This window comes from Eublepharis macularius, chromosome 8 (assembly GCF_028583425.1).
Source record: "Eublepharis macularius isolate TG4126 chromosome 8, MPM_Emac_v1.0, whole genome shotgun sequence".
In the NCBI taxonomy this organism is placed as follows: domain Eukaryota; kingdom Metazoa; phylum Chordata; class Lepidosauria; order Squamata; family Eublepharidae; genus Eublepharis; species Eublepharis macularius.
The window spans coordinates 55,517,828-55,542,342 of record NC_072797.1 but is presented as its reverse complement, the minus strand read 5'-3'; the positions used below and the strand labels follow the sequence as shown (position 1 = coordinate 55,542,342).

Sequence of the window (24,515 nt, the reverse complement as noted above, 5' to 3'; positions counted from 1 at the left end):
GTAAAACTCTGTGAAAGATGGTCTGCAATTCTTTGTTGGCTTGGAAGCAAAACACTGAGAATATGAGGTAACCCAAAAACCTAGAGGGTTTTTTGTTGTTTTTAGTTGGGGGGTGGGGAGCTATAACATCTATAAGGCTCAACAAAGCCATACTTGTTTTTTTTCCCTCTCATCTGTCTTGGTGGCGTAGGACGAGTCTCATAAATTCACACATTCCATCATTCCGGAATCATCTGTTTGAAGAGTACTGCTTGTTGAGACGCACAGCAGTGACAACAAAGACATTACACAATTTTTGAACAGTAATTTTAGAGGAGGCAGTGGAGAGGGAGCTACATGAAACTATGTATCAGGCAAGTAGGGAGTGTAGCTAAGAGTTACATTATGGTCTCACAAAGGCTTTGCATATGGAGATATGAGTATGTAAGGGATTCAGCCATGCAGCTATTTGTTGCCTGAATGTACTGCAGCATACAAAATGGCTCTCAGACCAATTGGCTGGATATGTGGGGAGATGGTTAGGAAGTTTGCTGGACAAGGTATGTGTCTGAGTCTTGAACCTTCAAACCAGAAATGCATTAACAAATCCTGAATTCGAAGAACTTTGCCTTCTTGAGACTCAAATGTTCAATAAAGAGAATCAGGGCCCATTAGATGGGCACAGACGCACAGATCCCCAGGTGAAGAAAAACTGACTGTGAATACCTCTCGGGGCAGAAGAGCTACCTTGGTTCCAGGGAAAGACAGCAAATTTTCCAACTCTAAAGCTCATTGTCGGAAGCAAGCATGGACCTCTTATCTTTAAATTTCAGTCAGCTGAAATTAAATCCCACGATGGAGGTCCTGTACTTGAGTTGCAGGTGTGTGGATTCGGGACCCTGGCTTCCTGCCCTCGATGGGACGTTACTCACGCCAGTTCCAAGGATCAGGAGCTTGGGGGTGATCTTAGATGCCTCCTTGAAAATGGAGGCTCAGGTCACAGCGGTTGCCAGGTCCTCTTTTTTCCATCTGTGACAGACCAGGCAGCTTGCCCCATATCTCTTGACCCACGATTTAACTACAGTGATTCAAGCAATGGTCACCTCTAGGCTGGTTTACTGTAATGTGCTCTACACAGGGCTTCCCTTGTGTCTGATCCGGCGATTACAGTTGGTTCAAAATGCAGTGGTGTGTGTCATCACTGGAGTGCCAAGGGTCTATGGGGACTGGGACCAGAATATCTGCAGGACTGTCTCTCCCCGTATGTGTCCCAGAGGTCGTTACAATCAGAAAATAAACAACCTTTGGTGGTCCCTGGCCCCAGGGAGGCCCACCTAGCCTCGACCAGAGCCAGGGCCTTTTCAGTCCTGGCTCCAACCTGGTGGAACGCTCTGTTGGATGAGACCACGGCCTGGCAGGATTTGTTACCCTTTCACTGGGCTTGTAAGACAGAGATGTTCCGCCAGGCGTATGGTTGAGGTAGGCCTTGGCCTCCACCGGCCAAATAGAGGAGATTGGATCCCTCCCAATTGGATGCATCCACCATCTAGCTTTTTAAGCCTTTTAAATGGTAGTTCAGGTGGTGAACCCTGTTACTGAGTGCTGGTATCTATTTTTATACAACTTTTATACTATTGTAAATGCTTCTTATTAAACTGTAATCCACCCTGAGCTTGCTTGTGTGGGGAGGGCAGAATATAAACAAACAAATATTGGGAATTAACACTCCTGAAGTATGAACAGGAGTATTTGAAAAATGACTTTCCCCACCCCAAAGCTTTAAGTGGCAGCATTGGAAACGACTTTTCATTTTCCCCATACATTAACAAATACAGAAGATCGACTCTCTAGAGCAAGAGGGACCCTTTGACAGAGCAGCCTTTAAAATAACAGGATTCTGGAAAGGGCTTGGAGTCAAAGCTAGAACATGCAGACTCCCTGAACAGAATCTGATGAGTAAGTCGGATGGAATTTGGAGAATAACAGAATCTCGTGGTTCAGAGCCATAGTTACAGCAGAATCTGGCACATTATGGTGTGAACCTGACGCATCATAGGTGCAGCCTGATAGAATCCAGAGTTTGCTGGCTTTTCAGATACCTCATTCTGGTTAAGTGATAGAAGAACAGAGTGATACAATACAGGTTATACCAGTTAAAATACTGGGTGATAAGCAACCTGTGCCCTGATAAGTGTAGGTATAAAGTGCAGTCTGAAGTGCAGTTACACCCTTCTAAGTCCATTGAAGTCAACGGGCTAAGAATTGCTTCAGATTGCACTGTCAAAAATAAATTTAGCCTTTTCCATATGTTTCATGTTTCAACAATACTTGCATGTGATGTCCAGTTGCGAAGATAGGGGCTTTATTCTTTTAACCACTGTTTTTCCATACAGCTGAGATAATACAGAGAATTTTCCTGGAAATTATAGATGAGATTAAAGATGAATTCCCAAACGTATTGAGACTGACAAGTTCAAATCAGGTAAAGTTTCTGAATTTCATTTGTTAGTAAATGTTTGGTTTTAATTGTTGTTTAATAATATTGTCTATTGCAGATATTATGTATCTGCCCTCCAGTCAGCAAAACTTTTCCTTAGTGTTTTGCTTATAAAACAAAATGTTCAAAAATAATACTGGGGGGGGGGTCTACTTATAGCCCTAAAAAAAAAAAGATCATGGGCATTCATAATTTCTCTTGAACAGTGGATTTATCATTTATTGTAGCTCCCCACAAGATGCACTAATAAGTCACATCTGACCTCAGGACGCTGAGCTCAGACCACATTCATGCCTGTCCATCTCCTCTAGAATCATGATGACAGCAGCCCAGCAGGAGTTCTAAGGAGGGACTTTTTTTTTCTCCCATGCCATTTCCCCCAGTCTAAGTCATTAATTCACCCCCTAAAGGTGTTATTGCCCCAATAACACCTAAATGTTCATCGTCACGTCTTCTGTGCAGTTCTCCATAGGAACTGTGTATGTGCAGGCCAGCTGCAAATGTTCTAAAGCTCCTAAAGTCTTAACTAAGATGATTGCCTAGCCTTTTCACACACTTTCCCCCTAGGTGCTGGCTATAAAAGGTGGCATGAGCAACTCCCTCAGTTCTTCTGTGTTCTTTGCTCCGCTCCTCAATGCCGTTGACATATGCAAGTTCAGGCCTTTGACTCCATGGCTTTGAAGGTTCTTTTCAAGAAATGTTCCTGTTCTGGAACCAAGATGTCCCAATTGGATGGACACAATAAATGCCTGCTATGTCTTGGTGAGGGCCATGACACCTTGCAGTGTGCAGTCTGTAAATGCCCAAGGCACGCCATGAAAGGGTGCAGCAATTGAACGTGACTCTTTGGGAGTCAGCCCTGAAGGGCGCTACAGACTCCGAGAATACTAATACCTCAGATAAAGAATTGCAGCACCCAGAATGGGCCTCCTCAGTTCCTCCAGCATGCTCAGCACCTATTGCTGCTGAAAAACCAGTTGGTTCTAGTAGCTCACTCGATGGTTCCACCTCGGTGCCAGTCAGAGCCGCCTTCGAAAAAGGTCAAGCTCAAAACAAAACATGCTGATAAATTATCAACTTCAAAGTAAAAGAAAAGGAAAAAGTCCACCCTTTCAGCTCCGACTATGTTGATGGCCTCAAGTTTGCCCAGGGTTCTGAAAACTCCTTCTCCAACCCCCAGATAACTTTCCACTTCGGCATCATCCCTCTCAGAGGGCGAGATACCAATGACTATAGAATAGTTGACAGCCATTTCCCCATTGCTGCCTTCCCCTATGTGGCCTGTGGAAAGATGGAAGACTTCTTTGGATACGTCCAAGAATGCCCCCAGTCCAGCTCCTTCTGAGTGGAGGACCTTGAAGACTAGATTTGATGAGGTCAGAGCAGGGCTGAATCCACATTACCTCCGCGCATCCCAGTGTTGCACTAAATGTTTGCTAAACACCCAGAAGTATAGCATCTTTCAAGCACGATTTCTTCCGGGTGTTTAGCGAACATTTAGTGCAACACCAGGACGCACGGAGGTAATGTGGATTCAGCCCAGGTCACCTCAATGTCCAGGTATCTCACCATCCAGAGTAACTGATCAGTATATAAGCAGAGATCCTCACTTGGGGATACAGCAGAGTACTCCATTAGAAATTCTGGTGGTGAAGGCTCTGATACAATATCCAAACTGACATTGGAGTCACTGTCCAAGTTTGTAGTGGAATTTAGGGTCAGTTATGGAACGTTGTCTTCTGGAATTGTGGCTGGAATCGATGTAGATTTTGCCTTAATACTTCTTGCTTCCAAGGGAATGGGGACATAAACATCTTTGTCCTGGAAGTAGTAATGAGGAGGCAGGTACAGGCTTGTTGATCTTTCAAACCCATAAACATAGTAATGGTATGGGGAACTGTATGGAACTATTGGCATTTATGGGGTGAAGTCAGTTCCAAATTATTGTCATTCCCAATCATGCAAGACATGCTAGATAATAATAACGTTCAATTTATATACCACCCTTAAGGACAACTTAATACCCACTCAGAGTGGTTTACAAAGTATGTTTTATTATCCCCACAACAATCACTCTGTGAATGGGGCTGAGAGAGCTCCGAGAAGCTATGACTGACCCAAGATTACCCAGCTGGCTTCAAGCAGAGGAGTGGGGGATCAAACCCAGTTTCCAAATTAGAGTCCTGCCCCTCTTAACCACTACACCAAGATGTGATGAGAGACATAGGGTCCAGGCTGGCCTTGACTCCAGTGGCGAAATAGGAAAGGTCACATTTTCTGTTTACTCACCCTTCTGCCTCTTCTATTGTCACCGAGACCCTCCAAGGCAGGGGCCTCCAAAAAAGTACAGACCATTCAGCTGCAATAGACAAAGAGGGCAGGAAGACAGACATATTGGGCAGAAAGGTTTATGCTTCTACAGCCTTGAACTATAGAATTGGCAATATTAAGGCTATCATGGCCCACTATCAGATTTTCTTATGGGAAAGACTGACCCATTCCTAAACCTAATCCCAGATGATAGATAAAGGCTGGCAAAAATTCTGCAAGGAGAAGTTTTAAGGCTCTCCAAACAACAAATTAATACAGCCAGACATATTGAGGACTACTCTTCCAGAGCTATGGCCTTTGTGATTGTAATTTTTAGACAAGCTTGGCTCAGAGCCACCACTTTAGGCCCTCACCATAAGATCAGGGTAGAAGATCTTCCCTTTGAGGGGACAAACCTATTTTTGTCCAGCAAGGATGAGGCACTCAAAAAGATCAAAGATGATAATGTGACAGTTCAGTCTTTGGGTATTACCCTCCTCTACTCAAACCCTTTTAGACAAAGAGGGAAACTACATGAGGCGCCTGGGTGTGTGTCAAGTCCCTCAAGGTTCTCTCGGTAGTGTAGCCTTACAAAGAACAGCCGCTTGATGCAATTCTCCACCAGGGGAAGAACGATGGGAGGGATTCTCTCTCTTTCAAAAAGCCTTGACTTGGGCTTTCATTCAGGAGATCAGAGGCAGGGACATAATAGGTGGCAAGAAATCTAGGCTGGCTTTTTGCAAAAGAGAGAGAATCTGCAATGCAATTGCAATGGGGGGGATTCTCTCTTTTGCAAAAAGCCGATCTGGATTTCCTGCCTCAAGTTGTTATTCTGTTGAGAGCCCAGAGGCTCTCAACAGCCTTTTTCCTTGGCCTCTGTTCAACCACAGAGGAGGTATTTCTAGCAAAGTCAAAAGATGGTTCCCGATCTCCAAGGGATCAATCTGGGTCCAACAAACAGGACTTTGGACACCAAGCAGTCTCATGCCAAGTCTGTCAACCACTCACTTCCTCTATAGTCCTGGGAATCGATCACCCAGGAGGCTTGGGTGTTGTCCATAATCAAACAAGGTTACTGCCTGGAGTTCAAGGCAACTCCGCCCAACATTCCCCTCCAACCCTCCACCTCCTCCCACCTTACTTTTAGAGAAAGTGCAGTATTTGCTGCTAAAACAGGCCATAGAATCAGCTCCATCTGCCTGTACTGACAGGATTTTTTCTTGCTATTTTATTGTGGACAAAAAGTCAGGGGGTTCTCATTCCATTTTAGACCTTCATCCTTTGAACAAGTTTATAGTTGCCAAAAAGTTTCGAATGTTGTTGTTAAGAGACATCCTACCCCTGTTATGAAGTCAAGTTTGGTTCATTACTGTCAATTTAAAAGATGCATATTTTCATATTCCAATAAATATTCACTACAGAAAATTCCTTTGTTTTCAATATGGATCCAAAAGATACCAATACAAGGTTCTTTCTTTCAGTCTCTCATCTGCCCCTCATATCTTTACAAAAGTCATGGCAATAGTGATCAGCCACCTCAAAGAGAAAGGATGTACCATCTTTCCCTATCTTGATTATTGTCTTCTAGTGGGCCAGACCAAAGAGTCCTTGTCACAACACATAGTTCTGTTTCTTGCAGTCCTACACCACTTGGGCCTGAGGGTCAATGCAGAAAAGTCATTCCTGGTTCCCTGCCAGAAAGTGATATTTGTAGAGGCAGTCTTAGACTCATCACTAGCCCTTGCCTTCCCTACCCCAGAAAGGATAGGGAAATTTCTTGTTACTCTAAACAAGGTCCTTTCATACAGGAAAAACAAATTCAAAGACTGTTAGGTTTTATAGCCTCTCTGACTTGGATAGTTCTGTTTGCCAGGCTGAGGCTTCATCCCCTGCATAACTGGTTCATCAGAGAGTGTTCTGCGCACACCATCAGAACCTGTACCAATGGTTCTCAGTTCCAAAGCTCATCTGCAGGTCCCTGAGTTGGTGGAACAACACAACCTATTAGTGGGGCCTCCCTTTAGTTCCTCCCCAGTTCACGTTTCAATGTGTACAGCTGCCTCCCTCTTAGGATGGGGGTCAGGATCAAGGACCATCCAAGTAAAGGGAGTTTAGTCCCATCAACAATCTACTACACACATCAACCTCCTAGAGCTCAGGACAATACGGTATGTTCTGAAGGCCCTGCTTTACCTAGTGGAGGAAAGAAATGGTCAGATATGCATGGACAATACAACTGCCATGCATTATTTGAACAGAAGGGCACAGCTTCCCTGGCTCTCTCCCAGGAAACCTCACTGATATGGGAATGGGTTATCCAGCATCAAGTCTCCCTGTCAGTCCCTGGCAGTTAGGTCCCTCAAGCCCTCCACAGTTAACACACATGTGTTCCAGTTGAAGTAGCTTTATTGAGATCCATACAGTACAGGTATTCACCTGAAGGTGTCAATTGGAAGAAGTGACAATTCAAACAAAGGCATAACTAATGATAGGGAAACTTCCCACCCTCCCGGGGTCCGTTGGCACTCTGGTGCAAAACCCCAAAGAGGCTGCATGGGAACAGATTAGTTTAGACTACACGAACTACAAAGGAAAATATCCCAGTCTCTGGGAAAGTTACAGTGTTTGCAGCTAGCAGCTCTCCTCAAGGACACTTGCTGGAAAAAGTGAAAGTTCATATTTTCAACAGACAATGGAGGGGCCCACTGGCTCTCCTGAAATTTATATCAGAAGTTAAGGCACTCTCAGATGTTCTACACAGATCTATACAGAATATAGTATGCAATTCTGGTAAACAGCATTGACCAGTATAAAATGCAGAATACAATCATGGCAGGTATGCTGGCATACATGACACTCCCTCTCTCTGCCATACACATAGCGGGCAAAGACAACATTCTGACAGATGCGCTAAGTTGCTCAGAATCCCAGAACTACAAATGTTCCATCCACATGGACTTCCTTTGCCTTGTTTTTACAATATTGGGGGGGGGGTATCCCACCATAGATCTGTTTGCCACAGACCTCAACAAGAGATGTGTACGATATTGCTCACAAGCAAGAAAGGGAAGTTCTCTCTCAGGGACGCTTTTCAGATCTCATGGTCGGGCACCCTCTAGAGCCAGTTTGGTGTACTGGTTAAGAGCACGGGATTCTAATCTGGAGAGCCGGGTTTGATTCCCCACTCCTCCACAAAGACAGCTGGGTGACCTTGGGCGAGTCACAGTTCTCTGGAGCTCTCTCAGCCCCACCCACCTCACAGGGTGATTGTTGTGGGGTAATAATAACACTTTGTAAACCGCTCTGAGTGGGCATTAAGTTGTCCTGAAGGGTGGTATATAAATCGAATGTTATTATTATTATTATTACTACTACATGCATTTTCCTCTCTTCCTCTTATGACACTGACACTCAGCAAGATGAAAAGAGAAGGTTCCTTGGCAATTGTAGTAGCCCCTTACTGGCTGAGGCATGCCTGGTTTGCCACTCTATTCCAAATAGCACAGGGAAGAATCTACCATTTTCCCAGACACTACACTTGCTGCAGGATGATGTAGTTCGTCGTTCTTCTGTGCAGCCCCACATTGGGACTGTGCAGGCACAGGCCAGCCGTGGAGAGATTATCCTAGCTTTTAGAGTTGTTAAAGGGGGCGCTCAGCTCCACCGCGCATGCGTGGTAGCGTTCCCGCCAAAAACGCAGCCGTTAGAGCGAGCGTCCCCGCCATTCCCTCAGTTCCTTTTTCGCTGCCGTCGAGAGAGGTAATTACTTTTGGTAATTGTACAATGTACTAAATTGAATGACTTGGTTTGAAGATATATAGGGGTCAAATTGATTGACGATTCTTGATGATAGTTGTATAATTGCATAATTAAAGCAAAATAATAATATAATTAAAGCAGAATGAAGCTGAGATATGTAGAAAAAGTAATATATAGAGTATAAGTTAAATTGGTTGACTTATATGAATGTATGGTTTATAGAAATATTTGAAATTATGCAAAATGGGACAAAATGTTTGTCTAATATGACAGAAGGGACCAAAAGATAGAGTACAGAGTATCAAAAATAGTTAAAGAATTATGATTAAAAGAAAGATATTACTTAGTTATTATTCCTATTATTTTGTAGTTGTTAATGTAAGTAAGTAAGAGAATAGAAAGAATATAGTGTTATATAGATAAGCTTAGAAGAAATCGAAAGTATATGTTAGTTAGACAGAATGAACTTAAAATGAGTAAGGGAAAAGGGACAAAGGGTTGGAAAACTGTTGGAAGTCAATAAAAAGGGGGGAAAGGGAGGGGGTTAGAATTAGGAAATAGGGGAATTGAATGTAATGTGAAATAATATGATATCTAATCCAATAAAATTTTATTTAAAAAAAGAGAGAGAGAGAGAGAGGTTCTTCTCCTAGTTGTTCTAAGTGCTTTCACTGTCATTCGTTCACGGCTCAGGATATATTCTCTTTAACATCTTCGAATATATCCGGCCTCGCGATGTCCCAGTCATCGCTGTTTAAGAAATGCCAGTGCTGCGGTACGAAAATAACCCAGTCGGACGGTCATGAGCTTTGCCTGTTCAGTCTGGGTGAAGGCCATGTTGTTGAGCGCTGTGCCATCTGCCAATCCTTCACGCCAAAGGCGAGAAATGATAGAAGGCCAGATTAAGAGCTTCCCTGTGGGAGTCGAATCTCCTCCCTCCCAAGCCGTCGGTAACACAGGCTGGTAAGAAGTCTCGCTCGGCTGTCTCTTCAAACCCGTCTCCGGCCGTTTAGCAGCCCTCAGATCCGGTCCAGTCCCCAGATCCGGCTGACCCTTCTGTTCCAAGAGATCCCTCGGGCTCTGAGCCCGCGTCGGGTGAGCCTGTGATTCCGGCAAAGAGCCGGTCTTCCTCCCTGCCATCGGAGGCTGCTAGGGCTGCTTCGGAGCCCCCGCCTAATAAGGCCAAATCTAAGTTGAAGCATCGGAAGCGTGCTGCCTCGGCGGCCACTCTTAGCCAGGGTTGTTCATCCCCCGCGCCTGTTGTCATTGAAGAGGAGGCTGAAGAATTCCTCCGTACTCTATCTCCTCCCCGCACTCCACCTCCTGTCGGGATGGATGAGTATGTGACCATGCCAAGCCTCTCGGAACCGTACATGGCTTTTGAGCATTCCTTGCCTTCCGCTTCCGCTCCACCTGAGTTGCCGGTTCCGTCTCAGCCTTCGGTTCCGTCCAGGGATCCTCATCGTTCCGCACAACTGCGGTGGCCTTCGCAGGCACCTCCCGCTCCCCTTCCGCCATGGCAACCTGTTCCTGGCGTCGGGAACCTGGCGACATGGCAAGACTTCGTCTCTTGGGTACAGTCGTCAGCAGCCCTCCTTCAATGCGCCGCTCCTCCGAGCTCTTCGGTTCCGACTCAACCAGCCATGCCTGCCTACCCTTCAATGGTGCCTCCGTATCCTTCCACCTCGCGGGGGGTGTCTCATCCCCCGGCCACGCATCCGGCCTATTCATTGGTTCCGACCATGCTACCTGCCTCGGTTCCGTTGCCTCCACCTCTGGAGTTTTCCGGTTCCGATGATGAGGAAGGTCTCGCATCTCCATCGGATTTTTCTTCTGATTTAGCCTCTGATCCGTCCCCGGAGGAATCCGTGGGGGAAACTCGCTCCTCTTCCCCTAATGAGGACTATAGAATGTTTGCGGAGCAGATGGTCTGCATGGCGAATGCCTTGGAAATTGATATCTCGACTTCCACTAACAAGCCGAAGAGTAAGATCTTGGAGGCCCTGTATTCCAGCTCCCCAGCCTCGTTGGCATTTCCTCCGGTGGAGGATTTGATGGATAACGCACATTCCTTGTGGCAAACCCCGTCTTTGGTTCCGGCGACCGCACGGAAGGTTGACCGATACTACCGGCTCAAACAAGACAACTGTCCCTTCCTCTTCAGCCACCCCAAGCCTTCCTCTCTGGTGGCCAAGGAAGTACACTCTCGGTTCCGAGGCGGTTCCTTGTCAGCTCCAGCTGATCGAGAAGGCTGCAAGCTTGACACCTTCGGCCGCAAGGTCTATTCTTCGGCATCTCTTAACTTCTGTATAGCCCATTTTCAAGCTATCGTGGGCTTGTATAATCTGTTCCTGTGGAAGCGGCTGTCTTCCTACCTTCCCGATCTGCCCAAGGACCGTCGCCCTCTTGTCAAAGCATTGCAAGCGGAAGCCTTTAAGCTGGCCAAGCAGCAGATGACCGCTGGAAAGGATGCTGCTGATTGCTCTGCCCGTTCCATGGCCTCTTCCATAGTTCTCAGATGGCACGCTTGGTTGCGTTCTACTGCTCTACCCCTTGATAAACGAGCGAAAATCGAGGATTTCCCCTTCGAAGGAGTCCTCCTGTTCTCTGAGAAAACAGATGACTCCCTTTCCCAAATGAGAAAGAACCATCAAACCGCTAAGTCCCTGGGAGTGATCGCGTCCCAGCAACCTTACGTTCCGAGGTACCGTTCCACTCGGTTCCAGCCTTACCAGCCCCCATACCAACCGTACCACCAACATCAAGGGCAATTCCCCTACCATCAGCCCTACAGTCAGCGGTCTTGCTCAGCCCCACAAAGGCATGCGTCTAAGAGGTCTTCCCGATCTAGAGGGAAACAGAATCAGCCTGTTTTGCCGAAGGCCCCGGCTTCAGGACGAAAGTCACTGTTCTGACTAGACATGGATGCTGCCCAGTGGGTCCCTCAGGACATTGTTCAGCTTCCTCCGTTTATGGACAGGCTTCATCCTTTTCTGCCCGTTTGGCAGTGTATTACTGATGACTCTTGGGTCCTTGCAATCATGGCCCGTGGTTACAAGTTGTTGTTTGTTGAGCCCCCCCCTTTCTTTCCCCCCGCCAGGAATGGTTTCCCCTGTTGCTTTCCCTCTCCCAGGGACGGTGCCTGCTGCTGCCAACTGTTCCAGACCTATTAGTCAGGGACGGGATCTGGCACCACGATGTGGACGTTCTGAAGCTGGCTGCCTGGCTCCTGCACCCCCCAGAGTAGCCTTGTGTTCTGGGGTCCTCCAGGTCATTCTGAATGCCCGGAAGCTGTCCACCAGGGTGTCCTACTATCGAAAGTGGTCTTGTTTTTCCCACTGGTTAGCACCTAAAGGGATTTCCCCCTTTGTCTGTCCCTTGCCCCTGATTTTGGACTACCTCCTGGGTCTGCATTCCGGAGACCTTTCCTTTAGCAGCATGAAGGTGCATATGGCTGCGATCTCTGCTTTCCACGAACAGATTGAGGGGGAAACTGTTTTCGCCCACTGGCTTTCAAAACAGTTTTTGAAGGGTCTGTTTAAGTCTTTTCCGCCTAGGGCTCCACCTGTTCCTCAATGGAGCTTGCCCTTGGTCCTTTCCCAGCTGATGCTGCAGCCCTTTGAGCCGCTGGCGACCTGCCCCTTGCCCTTGCTGACACAGAAGGTGGCCTTTCTGGTTGCGGTCACATCTTCTAGACGGGTTGGGGAACTCTCTGCCTTCCGCATTGACCCCCCATTTTTGCAGTTTTTCCCTGAGAAGGTTGTACTCCACACCAGTATTGAATTCTAACCTAAGGTGGTGTCTAAGTTCCACTTGCAACAAAAGGTGGTCCTTCCTTCCTTTTTCCCAACACCCTCTTCCCCAGGGGAACAAGCATTGCACACATTAGATTTGAAACGTGCTTTATTGTACTATTTGCATGGGACCAAGAGTTTTAGAAAGTCATCCTCACTGTTCCTTTGTTACTCTGGCTCACGTAAAGGACTTGCTGCTTCTGCCCAGTCCATCTCACGTTGGATAGTGTCTGCAATTAAACTTTGTTACCGCCAAGCTGGAGTGCAGTGCCCTTTTTCATTGAATGCCCATTCCACTCGGGCTCAAGCCTCTTCTGCCGCCTTTCTCCATGGGGTCCCTCTACAGGACGTCTGCCAGGCGGCAACTTGGTCTACGCCAGACACCTTCATCAAACACTACTCTGTGGACGTGACTGCAAGACGAGAATCAGCTGTTGGCATGGCTATCCTGCATTCCTTATTCCACTGATCACTCACACCCGCCCCCATTGGTGAGTAGCTCACTATACTCCCAATGTGGGGCTGCACAGAAGAACGACGACGAAAAACAGGTTTGTCACCTGTAACTGTTGTTCGTCGAGTATCTTCTGTGCAGACACACATACCCTCCCTCCTGCCCTGCTGTGAGTGCTGTTTTTCTATTTACTTTGCTCTCCTGCGGCTCAGTTGGACTGAGGGAATGGCGGGGACGGTCGCTCTAACGGCTGCGTTTTTGGCGGGAACGCTATTGCGCATGCGTGGTGGAGCTGAGCATCCCCTTTAACAACTCTAAAAGCTAGGATAACCTCTCTGCTGCTGGCCTGCGCCTGCACAGTCCCAATGTGTGTCTGCACAGAAGATACTCAACAAACAACAGTTACAGGTGAGAAACCTGTTTTTCTCTATCATGTCCTAGTCCCTCTGAAGCAAATAGCTTGCTTCATTTCCCCCCTGGTTTGAATTTCTCCTCTCCAGTCCAGAAGGTCCTGTTGTAAGCTAGGAAATGTTCCACCAAAAAATCATACCTAGCCAAATGGAAAAGATTTTCTTTTTGTGCCACAGACAAACTGTCAGCTGCATTGCCATCTGTTTTGCCCTATTTGGTCCAGGTAAAGGATCAAGTTTTGGCTAATGCCTCTGTTAAGGTGCACCTAGCAGCCATTTCAGCCTACCATGATAATATAGACAGGAAATCTCTCTTTGCCCAACCACAATGCAAGTCCTTCCTATGAGGTTTAGAGAATCTATACCTCCCAGCATCCAGGCCAATTCCCCAGTGGAGTCTTTCCTTGGTTCTCACTGCACTCATGCATAAACCTTTCGAACCCCTAGCTACCAACTTCTTGAAGGTTCTGACAGCCAAAGCAGCCTTTCTGGTGGCTATAACCTTGGCTAGGCAAGTGAATAAATTGCAAGCCCTGAGACGTGACCCATCTTTCATTAAGATGTTTGCAGACAAGGTTATCTTTCATCTGAGCCTCCCTTTTCTGCCAAAGGTTGTCTCTGCTTTTCACTAAAACCTGGACTTTGTCTTACCCAGGGCTTTTTTTCTGGGAAAAGAGGTGGTGGAACTCAGTGGGTTGCCCTTGGAGAAAATGGTCACATGGCTGGTGGCCCCGCCCCCTGATCTCCAGACAGAGGGGAGTTTAGATTCCCTCCGTGCTGCTCGGCGGTGCGGAGGGCAATCAAACTCTCCTCTGTCTGGAGATCAGGGGGCAGGGCCACCAGCCATGTGACCATTTTCAAGAGGTTCCGGAACTCCGTTCCACCGCGTTCCAGCTGAAAAAAAGCCCTGGTCTTACCTGTATTTTTTCCTCTTCCTTCAAATGATACAGAGAGACTTTTGTACGCACTTGATGTTAAATGCGTTTTGTCTCTTGAATATAATACTCCTTAATGAGCCAAACTATGTGGACATGATAGCTCCTTTCCGAAAGGATTCTATTTATCTCATTTAAAGGGCCCGAAAAAGGTCTGAAGGTCACCTCACAGACCATTTCAAATTGGATAGTTTGGCTCATTAAGGAGTATTATATTCAAGTTAAATAACCATGCCCATTGCACGTAAGGGCGCACTCTACAAGAGCTCAGTCCACCTCATCAGCCTTCAACTTCGGCATCCCACTAGTGGAACTGTGTAAGGTGGCCATCTGGTCTACGCCATTCACATTCACCAAACATTATCATTGATATAGAAGGGGAGAAGCTGTTGCTAAGGCAATCCTGAAGAGTCTTTTCTGCTGAAGAGGTACATGCCCACCTCCTGGGTAAGTTAGCTTGATAATCTCCCATGTGAGGCTACACAGAAGACACGACAATGAAAACAGGGTTGCACTTACCTGTAACTGTTGTACATTGAGTGCTCTGTGAGGCACACATCCCTTCTTCCTCTTTCCGCACTGTGTGTTCTTTTTTATTACCTTCCTTCTACACAGGCAGGTTAGAGAACTGAGGGAGGGAGCTGTCCGGGGTCTGCGTCCCAGCCCCCAGACTTGCCAGGAGGGAGCAGTGGGAGGCAACTGGGAGGCAGTGGCCCTACCACCCCAGCCAGCAACCAGGTCCAGAACCTGCCCACTCCAGGGGGAAGGAGTGAAAGGCCAAAGCCTCAGAGGGCTGGAGGGAGCAGGGAGAGACCAGCCAGTCCCACCCTCCAGGGGGAAGGGAGGGGACTAAGCAGGCCAGAGGAAAAGGGCCAAGGCAGGGGGAATAGGGACCCAGCAGCAGCCCAAACAGAGCCCTTACCAGCCAAGGAGGAGAAGCAGCCACTACAGCCCAGAGCCACACCCTGGCTAGAGGACAGCAGCCTGGCTCAGGAGTTGCTAGGAGCCAAACCGCTCCAGGTGGAGCTGCCACAGGCATTCTGGGGGAGGAGATGGATAGCCCCGCCCAGCATCAATGAGCAGGCAGGCCAGAAGCTGGCCAGGGCAGCTCCTCCCGAGCAAGGCCAGGCAAGCTCAGCAGCACAGAAGCTGGCCAGGGCAGCTCCTCGTGAGCAAGGCCAAGGAGACCTCAGCTGGGGATGGCTCACACTCAACCCCACCCTGCCAGCAAGGCAAAGAAGCCTAGAAGGGATTAGTGATGGGAGGGAAACACCTCAGGGAAGGCACAGCTGGGCCAAGTCAGGAAAGGGAACAAGCCTGGAAGGAGGGCGGGGTGGAGAAAGGAAACACTATAAAAGCTGGCTGGGAAGAGCTCTGGGGTGGTGGGCATGAGTGAGGAGTGATGGTGAGCCAGAGCCAGAGCCAGAGCCAGAGCCAGAGCCAGAGCCAGAGCCAGAGCCAGAGCCAGAGCCAGAGCCAGAGCCAGAGCCAGAGCCAGAGCCAGAGCCAGAGCCAGAGCCAGAGCCAGAGCCAGAGCCAGAGCCAGAGCCAGAGCCAGAGCCAGAGCCAGAGCCAGAGCGGAGGCTTGGAGGAGAGTTCTGGGAGGAGGAGATGATGGACGTAGAGGGTAAGCAGGCCAGGTTGAGCAGGCCAGGTTGAGCAGGCCAGCGAGTGGATTGAGAGGGAATCAGGGTGATGTATACCGCCCCTCCTTCCACACAGCATCCCTGGTGCCCCTCTGCCGTCAGGGCCGGCCCAGCCGGCGCCCTGCCCAGCGGTGGCAGCGACAAGCCCTGACAGGAGCCACTTGCCCCACTTTTTATAACTGCATCTGGGGGAAAGGTGCGTGAAAAAGCTAGGAGCTTTAGAACATCCACAGCTGGCCTATGAATGTGCAGTTCCTATTTGTGCCTGCACTGAATACTCAATGAACAACAGTTTCAGGCAAGTGCAACCCTGTTTTCCCCCTGACATTTCTCTACTCAAAATCACCCCCTCCCAAAGCTGCTTTTTTCTGTACAAAAATTAGCCCTTAGGATTCCGTTACAGACGCATGTGTAACATAGAATTAGATATCTAAGCCTCTCCAAATTGCCCTCTCACGCCCTTTCACCTTTCACTCAAGGGAAGTGAGATTTTCCCTCTGCTTCCCCACAGCATCAAAGTGCATTGTACATCTGCCAGCTTACCTGCAATCTTCCCAAACCCTTCTTTACTATGATTTTTTTTAAAGATCGAAGCAAAGCTGGGGTGGCTGTTGCATGGGCAGGATAGTCTAGACCATTCCTGGTCCTGTCCACATCAACGCTGCTTCCCCTGCTCTAGCCCTCCATGGTGCCTATTTCCCCGACTTGTACACCTAGCTGATTTTCCATTGTAATGCCATAACAATTTGTCAACTATCAACAAAAAAAAAATTGGAAGAATGGTTGTGGCAGATGTCTAGGGTAGGGAAAATGCAAGGTAATCCACCACATGGAAGCCCCATTGCCACTTTACTGGAAGCTTTAATAGCAACAAGAAAACCTTGTGGACTTGTTGCAGGGTGGCAGTCACAATGAAAATTGTCTTCGCCCTCATATGCTGCATGCTACTACCACCGGATCAACTTAAACCAAACAAGTCAGGCAGGAGCTAGCAGACACTGGCAAACAGGATCTTGCTTCCCTTGCCAGGCAAATATCCCAGGGTGCATTAGGACATGACACCTGAGAAGAAAGGGCATCACTGGCAGAGGTAGGGAGGACAGAGATCCTCTGCCTGTCAAGAACCTTCACTTGGAACTAGAGGGGGAGGCTAATGGGACAAAATTCCAGGGGCCATGGTCACACTGAAGGCCCACTAAGCCTGGATGGACATGACCAAGCCGGCAGTAGCTGTAGCAACATACTCAGCTGCAGAACAGTTGGACAGGGGAAACAAAAGGTAAAATGAAAAAAGGTTTAATAAGGAAAACAAGTTTTTAAAACAACCCCTCATTTAAATTGCACACTGCTACTTGATAGCTGTGTTAAATGCACAAAATTTAGTATCTGGATTACTTTTCATATATTTGTTAACGTTCATGGGTTACTACTGCAATCCAAATATACCATTATATAATGATGCTATTGAAATAAAACATACTTCAGTTAATAGAACTTAACAGGATCACAGAAAAGTTCTTACAGAGGTCCCATTAATTTTGTTTGAAGTCTGTAGTGTTACCAGAACTGCTTTTTATTATAAGGGGGAAATTAGCTTTAGCAGTCTGTAACTTAAAATAAGCGCGGATCTTAACCTATGTCTACGGAGGTCCCGATCCCAGACACTCTAGTGAAAAAGAGGCAGACTACAAATAGGTTCAAACACGTGTATTGTCTAACAATGTGGCGTAAGCCTGAACTTGCACAAGCATACAAGAAACACACAAGATCTAGGAAATACAGAGTATGAAATACAGAGACGTTCGCATTAGCTGGTTCCCAACGATGATAGGGGGAATACTCACTTATCCTGAAGCGAAGCAGAGACACAACAGCAAGGGGGGTGGCCCAATGCCAGCACTGGAACCACAGACGGACAGCAAGGAGGTCTGGATAGGGAATGGCCTGAGCACCGAGTGGTCTGGGAGACCAGTTTAAATACCCCAAAACGTACCCTGGGGCTGGTGCTGTACTTGGTGGTTCTCACAGATTAAAACAAAGGTTCTAATGGGCTACTGAATGGCTTGGATGGGCCACTTTAGTAATCAGATTGTGATAAGTGACACCTCAGGAAGAGGGGACAAAAGAGGGAGGGGGAAATCCAAGTGGGCTGAAAGGATGTTCCAGCGGACAGGGCTTGTCCTGATGTCATCAGCTCTGGAATGCGGAGGTTTCTTTGAGATGCATTCTCTAAGTGCTTGGGATGGTCAGCACTTAGTTCTTCTCCGGGGCGGCTCCTAAGATATGCTGAGCGGGGCGAGGTACTCTCGCTGCGGACGTGGTGTGCCCGCTTCGCCGAAATGGCTTCCCAAAGCAGTCTTCTTCCCAGGGTCTTCTGGCTGCCTGAGAACATGGATGCCGGCTGGGCATAGCTGGGGCTGGTTTGCAGGTTGCCCGGTAGCGAGGGCAAGCTCGGGGACCGGCCCGTGGGAGGCTCCAGGCGGGAACTGACCAGGGAGCGCCTAGCCAGGCTCACTGGAGGTTTCCCCGGCAGGCGCCCGGCTGCTAGCAGCGGCTTGGGCCCATATGAGGCAGGCTTCCATGGAGGCAGGGGGAACAACACTTTAAAACACAGTCCAAGGCAGGGAACAGGCACGGTCCGTGGCAGATGGCAATGCAGGCACGGGGCACACTTGTAACACAGTCCAAACGCACACTGGGAAATCCAGATACAGGGCAGGGCAGGGCTGCCCAGAAAAAGAGTCCTTTGTGCAGTTATCCAAACATGGAGTCAGTAAACTACACAGTCTATTGCAGCAGCAGGGTAATTAAATAGCAGGCAGGAAACTGACACGTGTATCAGAGCATACAGGTGCAAAGCAATCTTTGTGCAGCAGTGAAACAGTAACGCAGGAAACTTTAACACAGTTCATGGCAGGCCTTAAAGCAGGGGAGGGGGCCTACTTGGCAACAGTAGTAGACAGTGTTCTGTGTTTTCTATTACTTATTTCTTTTTCTTGTTACATTTAGAAGCGCAGCTTGCATTTTAAACAACAGCATTCTTTTTCCAGAGTCCCAGCATCAAACTCCCTGCTTTCTAAATCAGAGATGGGCACCACTGGAAATATTTCAAACATTGCTCTAAGCATGAGGGCTAGGAAACTACTGTTACTGCTCCCCACACACATGCTTAAAATGAAATCTGGGATTCTGAGGAGATTCCAAAAGCTATACATAAGAATCTTAATGCTTTGTTGATTTTCTCTGTTCTAAACCTTTCAGAAACATTTTACTTATTGTTTGCTTCTATTTCAGCAAGCAGAGGCTGTTGTACAGGAATCTAGGTCTATGGTGGCCAAGGTATTCTCTTCAGCTCACGGAGCAGTCATTATGAATGGGCTAAATAAACTCTCCCGATCTTCAAAATCAATTGCTAAACTTTTGCAGCCACGACTTGTTAGAAAATTTGTAGAGCTAAATATGATTTCAGATCGTCTCTTGAAAAATAGAAATGCTCCCAAACAGCCTTTGTATAAAATGAAGGTAGGTAGTGAATCTGATCACAGTATCTCGTATTTTCTAACTGCATCCTGTTATGAGTGCATTCAAGGTACTCATTCACCCACTGAACCAAACCAACTCTCTTCATGGTGCACACAGTTCAAAGCCCCCCTCCCCCCTTCAAAGAACATGACAGCAGCTCCAGCCAAGTGCCATTCTCCTCAGCTTCTTCCATTTTACTTTTGTCTCAGCTCTCCCCCACCCCCCCATCTCCAGTAGTTGAATTCACCACTAAGCAATATGCAGAGAGGTATTTTCATTCACACATTCTTCTTTGCATTTCCTGTTTTGCAAGGAAGGTATAGGAAGTAACCACAGTCTCTGGAGACTATGTGCAACCAAAAGCCTGCACCCCAGATTCTGGATCAAAGTAATAATGGGTAGTTTAAGCAGCAGCATCTATAAAGAATAGACAGTTTAGACATGGGGATTCAGAACACCCCCAGAGGGCACACACATTCAACTTTCCTGTGTTTTTACTAGGGAGTAAGTCCCACTAACTTCAATAGGACTTAATCCCAAGTAAGTGTGCATCGGGTGCAACTTTCAGTCCCACTGAAATTAATGGCAATCATTTCAGTCTCTACTGTGCTTAAGAGGACTAAAACCTGATGGAGGAAACTGCCTAATGTACTGTGGGTGATAGCACTTTAAATCACATTAATTTAAGTGGGAAAGATTCAAGCACGTTTTACACCAGACAGGTAAGGGTTTTTGTTTCTGGGAGCTATTTAATTTTATGACTGGTAGCTCTTGGGAGCTACCAGTCATAAAATAACACTTCAGTGGTTAGAGCCAGTCAAAAAAAGGCAGCATACAAAAATTGCAGCATTTCAGAACAGGTCTACAATGCTTCGATAGGAAAAAAATTTCCTTTGATGTTTCCCCAAAACAAATCACCAAACCCCAAACTATAAGTTTTCTTGTTGGGGAAAAATATATGGTTTCCTCTGTTTTCTTTGGAAAAGGCAAATAGCAGTTTTGATGCAGGGAGGAAGTGTCAATAGCATGCTCCATGCCATCCATAACAACAACAACTTAAAGGTCACTGTAGTTCAACAGAAACCTTTCAAAAACAAAATCCAACGGGAAGCTGCTGAATTGGAATTCATATGTAAATTTGACTCTGTCAAGCCGGGACTGAATAGGGACTATGAATGGTTATCTTATTATCACAGGTAACTGATTTCCTTTACAGAAGCGGGGTCAGGGGGAGGCCAGTGGCACCTGGCGTGGGCTTTCGAGGATCGCAGTTCTCTTTGTCAGATGCATCTGGCGGGGAGAGCTGTGATTCTCGAAGGCTTGTGCTGCAGTGGAATTGGTTGGTCTTGGAGGTGCTACTGGACTCTTTTTGATTTTGCTACTACAGACTAACACTTCTAACTCCTCTGAACCTTTACAGAAGCAAACTGATCTCCATATCAGAAGGAGCTGTTTGCATCTACATATCAGAAGGAGCTGTTTGCATCTAACCCGCCCTCCCCTCTCCTCCTCTATATCTGACCAGTTTCTTTTGGCCCTCCATGCATCTGACGAAGAGAACTGTGATTCTCGAAAGCTTATGCTACAATAAAATTGGTTAGTCTTAAAGGTGCTACTGGACTCTTTTTGATTTTGCCACTACAGACTAACACGGCTAACTCCTCTGGATCTATGAACATTCAATTTATATACCGCCCTTCAGGACAATTTAATGCCCTCAGAGTGGTTTACAAAGTATGCTATTATTATCCCCATAATAAACACCCTGTGAGGTGGGTGGAGCTGAGAGAGCTCCAGAGAGCTGTGACTAGCCCAAGGTCACCCAGTTGGCTTCAAGTGGAGGAGTGGGGAATCAAACCCGGCTCTCCAGATTAGAGTCCCGCACTCTTAACCACTACACCAAACTGGCAGAGTAAAGGTTTGTGTGTGCCTGAGCACATGTGGAGGAGGAGAGATGGACGGGGAAGGGAGATGGTACTGTTACTTTCCCATCCAAACCAAAGATACTTGCATGTGTTTCCTGCTTTGCATGAAAGAGAGAAGCTGCTACAGTTACTTTAAAGGAAAGGATGAGAAAATGGTTACAGCAGCATTGGAGGAGGGGCAAAAGGTGACTTTTTATGCCCTAGACATTCAGGTTTTTTTAAAGAGCTGGGTTTGGATTCTCTGAGCCCAACTTGGATTCCGTGCAGCCAAATGGCACTTGCAGGGAATGGCTTTTTAAAAATAGAATAGAATAAATCTGAGCTGTGGACACAGCCACAAAGGAAGAAGGGCTCCTGGTTGTGGGGGAAAGTGCCTTCAAGTCATAGCTGACTTACAGCAATCCCTGATGGGATTTTCATGGCAAGAGACTAACAGAGGTGGTTTGCCATTGCCTGCCTCTGCAACCCTGGTCTTCGTTGGAGGTCTCCCATCCAATTACTAATTAAGGCTGACCCTGCTTAGCTTCTGAGATCTGGCTCACTTGAGCTATCCAGGTCAGGAGAGAAGCTGCTACAGTTGCTTTAAAGGATAAGAAAATGGTTACAGCAGCACTGGAGGGGCAAAACGTGACTTCTCATGCCAAACTATAGACATTCCTGCAGAGAATGGCTTTTTAAAAATAAAAGAGAACAAATCTGGGCTCAGAGGGAGGAAGGGCTCCTGCCTCCTCCTAATACATCTTCTGTGCCAAAACAGTATGTTTGAGTGGGGAGGTTATTTTCCTGTTTTGCTGCTGCATGTGTACAAAATACTCCAGCACCAAAAATGGGGAACTAAAAATGGGCTCTCCATTCCTTGCAGCTGCTGTGTGGCTGTGGGGAATGCAAATTGGGTCTGGGATACTGGTCTAGTTTGACCCTTAATTGCTTGAAGAATGCTGGTTATTCCCAAATGAATTTCTGCCCATTCCTGGACTATATCTTAAAAGTTGTTAACTGTATGTGGATGTTTACTGAACTGTAATTTGACCACAAAATGCCTTCACTTTTTTCTCTTCAGGACAGAAAACTGTTCTTTTATGATGTGATTTCTTACCCAGCAAAGACTGCCCTCACTGGTGTAATGTGCGCTTCCTATGCAGCACTAATTTATCTGGTAGGTTAGTAAGCACCTTTATAGAGATCCCACTTCTGCTATGCTGCCCTTTCTTAAATATTATTTTCTATGCATGGAAATGAAAATGATGCTTTTTATTAATGTCTATAGATTTTTAATGAACAAAAGTTGGGATTGGATCCACCAGAGCATCTCCATGAACAGAAGGGGGCAATTTTTGCCAATTCTCTTCTCCCACTGAGATTTCCGATTCCCCTTTCATGCTGTCCATAGGGGCCCCCTGATTCCCAGGGGCAACATTTTGAGTTGGAGAAGGAGGGAGTATGAGCAGCAGGCAGGAAATCTTGCAAGAACAGAAATGACCCTTGTGCTAGCTGAAGGAAACTTATGTGTGTTCTATATATGTGATTGTTATTATTATACAGGCAATCTCCATTAGTAAAATACTGGAAAAAATAAAAATGATTGTTCAAAGAGAAAAAATCTCCCAGGAAAGCAGCAGCAATGGTGTTGGTGGAAACGCTCTTCCCAGAGTTGCTAAAGCAGCAAGCTACTCTGCAACTTCTGCCCAGCAGCAAGAATCTCCTGAGTTTACCATTAAGGCATCAAGGAGCAATCGCAGCATCTATACTCTACATTCAGCACTGGATGCAGAAAATGAATAGTAAGATTTCCTTGCAGAGTATGCCTGGCTTTCATACTTGAATACAAACAGGAAAAGATATTCCTCATTTCCCTTAATCAAATGAGTAAATACTGCTGCAAACATTTTATATATAGTTCAGTGTTCTTTATCTTTACCTAGTAGAAGGAAACAAAAGTAGCTGCTTGCCTTTGTATACATTCAGTGCCACATTCTGTAAAAACAAATTCCAGATGGATAGCTCTGTTAGTCTGTTGCCGCAAAAAGACGAGTGGCATTTTAAAGACTAGAGTCCACTTCATCAGATGCATTAACCTTTTCCTATAAAGCATAAGTTGCCAGAATGTGCGTGCCAACTGCAGCTCCAGAATGAGTCACAACTGCCTACCAAATGTCCAGAATTTTCTCAAGCACCAGTAAGTTGAAAACCAATTTGTTGGCACAAAGTGCAAGTTTAAACACACACACACACACATCAACTTGTTTCTGCAAAAAAGCAAACTTTAAGAAAGTTTCACAAAACTCACTGTCTGACAAAACTGTTACTTTGTCTAACAGGTGAAAAGTGACTAATATTTGAATGAATGATTGATAATTACAAGGGTGTTTTGGAATTCAACACAAAATGGCTGCCTATGCTGTGTGTCAAAACAAATTTTACTTTCCAAAGCACCTTCATAGCTTACGCTGGTTAACCTTGCTAGGATTTCTTGTTTCACACCCCTTTGCCTCTTAATTTACTCTTCTGATATGCATGTATTTTAACTTCACAAAATTTTGTCAGAAACCTTGCTTTAAAATATTAATTAAAAAAGCAGTCACCTGCTAGAATATAGCTCCTGAGTTTCTAGCTCCAGAGAACAGTCCCAAAATTAAGAGCTATGTAGGAGCTTGGCCCCAATTTAATGCTTTCTTTCAAAAATCTAACTTGCTAGTCAATTAGCCACATGCTGCATGGGAGGGCCATGCTGCTCTTAAAAATCCTATCTACACAACTGAAACTGCCAAGCTTAGCCAAAGCTTATGTGTCAAAGGGGCTTTGTTGCTCACAAACACTCTCCCATTAACAGATTCTGAGTCCAGGAAGAAAGGGGCTCTGTTTGCAGCTAGAAAAGGATAGATATCCTTGCTTAGCAGTAGGCCTACATATCTTGTTTGGCCCCTCTGGAAAAAAATCTTACAAGTGGCGGTTCAAAATTTGAAATTCCTTACCATTTACCATCAGTCTGAGTGTCAAATAGGCACAGAAATCATCCCCACCATCAGTTCCAGCAGATACTAGGGACTGCGTGTAATTGTGCTATTGCACATAGTAAGGAGCTTATAAACATTATGGCCGTCGTCACACGGGCATCTCTTCCGTTAAATTTACAGCATATAGCGTCCTACCTGTTATCGGCACAGTAACGTTTCTTTGAGTCACCTAACGGCTCTTCGCGCCACCAGCTGTCCACACTGAAGCACTCTGTTCTGTTCTCTCTAACCACGCAGAAGCAGCTCCTCCCCCTTTTTTTTATTATTCTG

General features: G+C 46.5%; 1 protein-coding gene across 1 annotated transcript; it reads left to right on the top strand.

The window, feature by feature from the left end:
• The first annotated feature begins 478 nt into the window (after positions 1-478).
• On the top strand, positions 479-23,013 carry SPATA9 (spermatogenesis associated 9). The gene is made up of 5 exons (XM_054986163.1): positions 479-539; positions 2,373-2,461; positions 19,079-19,306; positions 22,292-22,387; positions 22,774-23,013. The coding sequence occupies exons 1-5, from the start codon at positions 479-481 to the stop codon at positions 23,011-23,013; spliced, it is 714 nt and encodes a 237-aa protein (XP_054842138.1).
• The last annotated feature ends 1,502 nt before the right edge of the window (positions 23,014-24,515 follow it).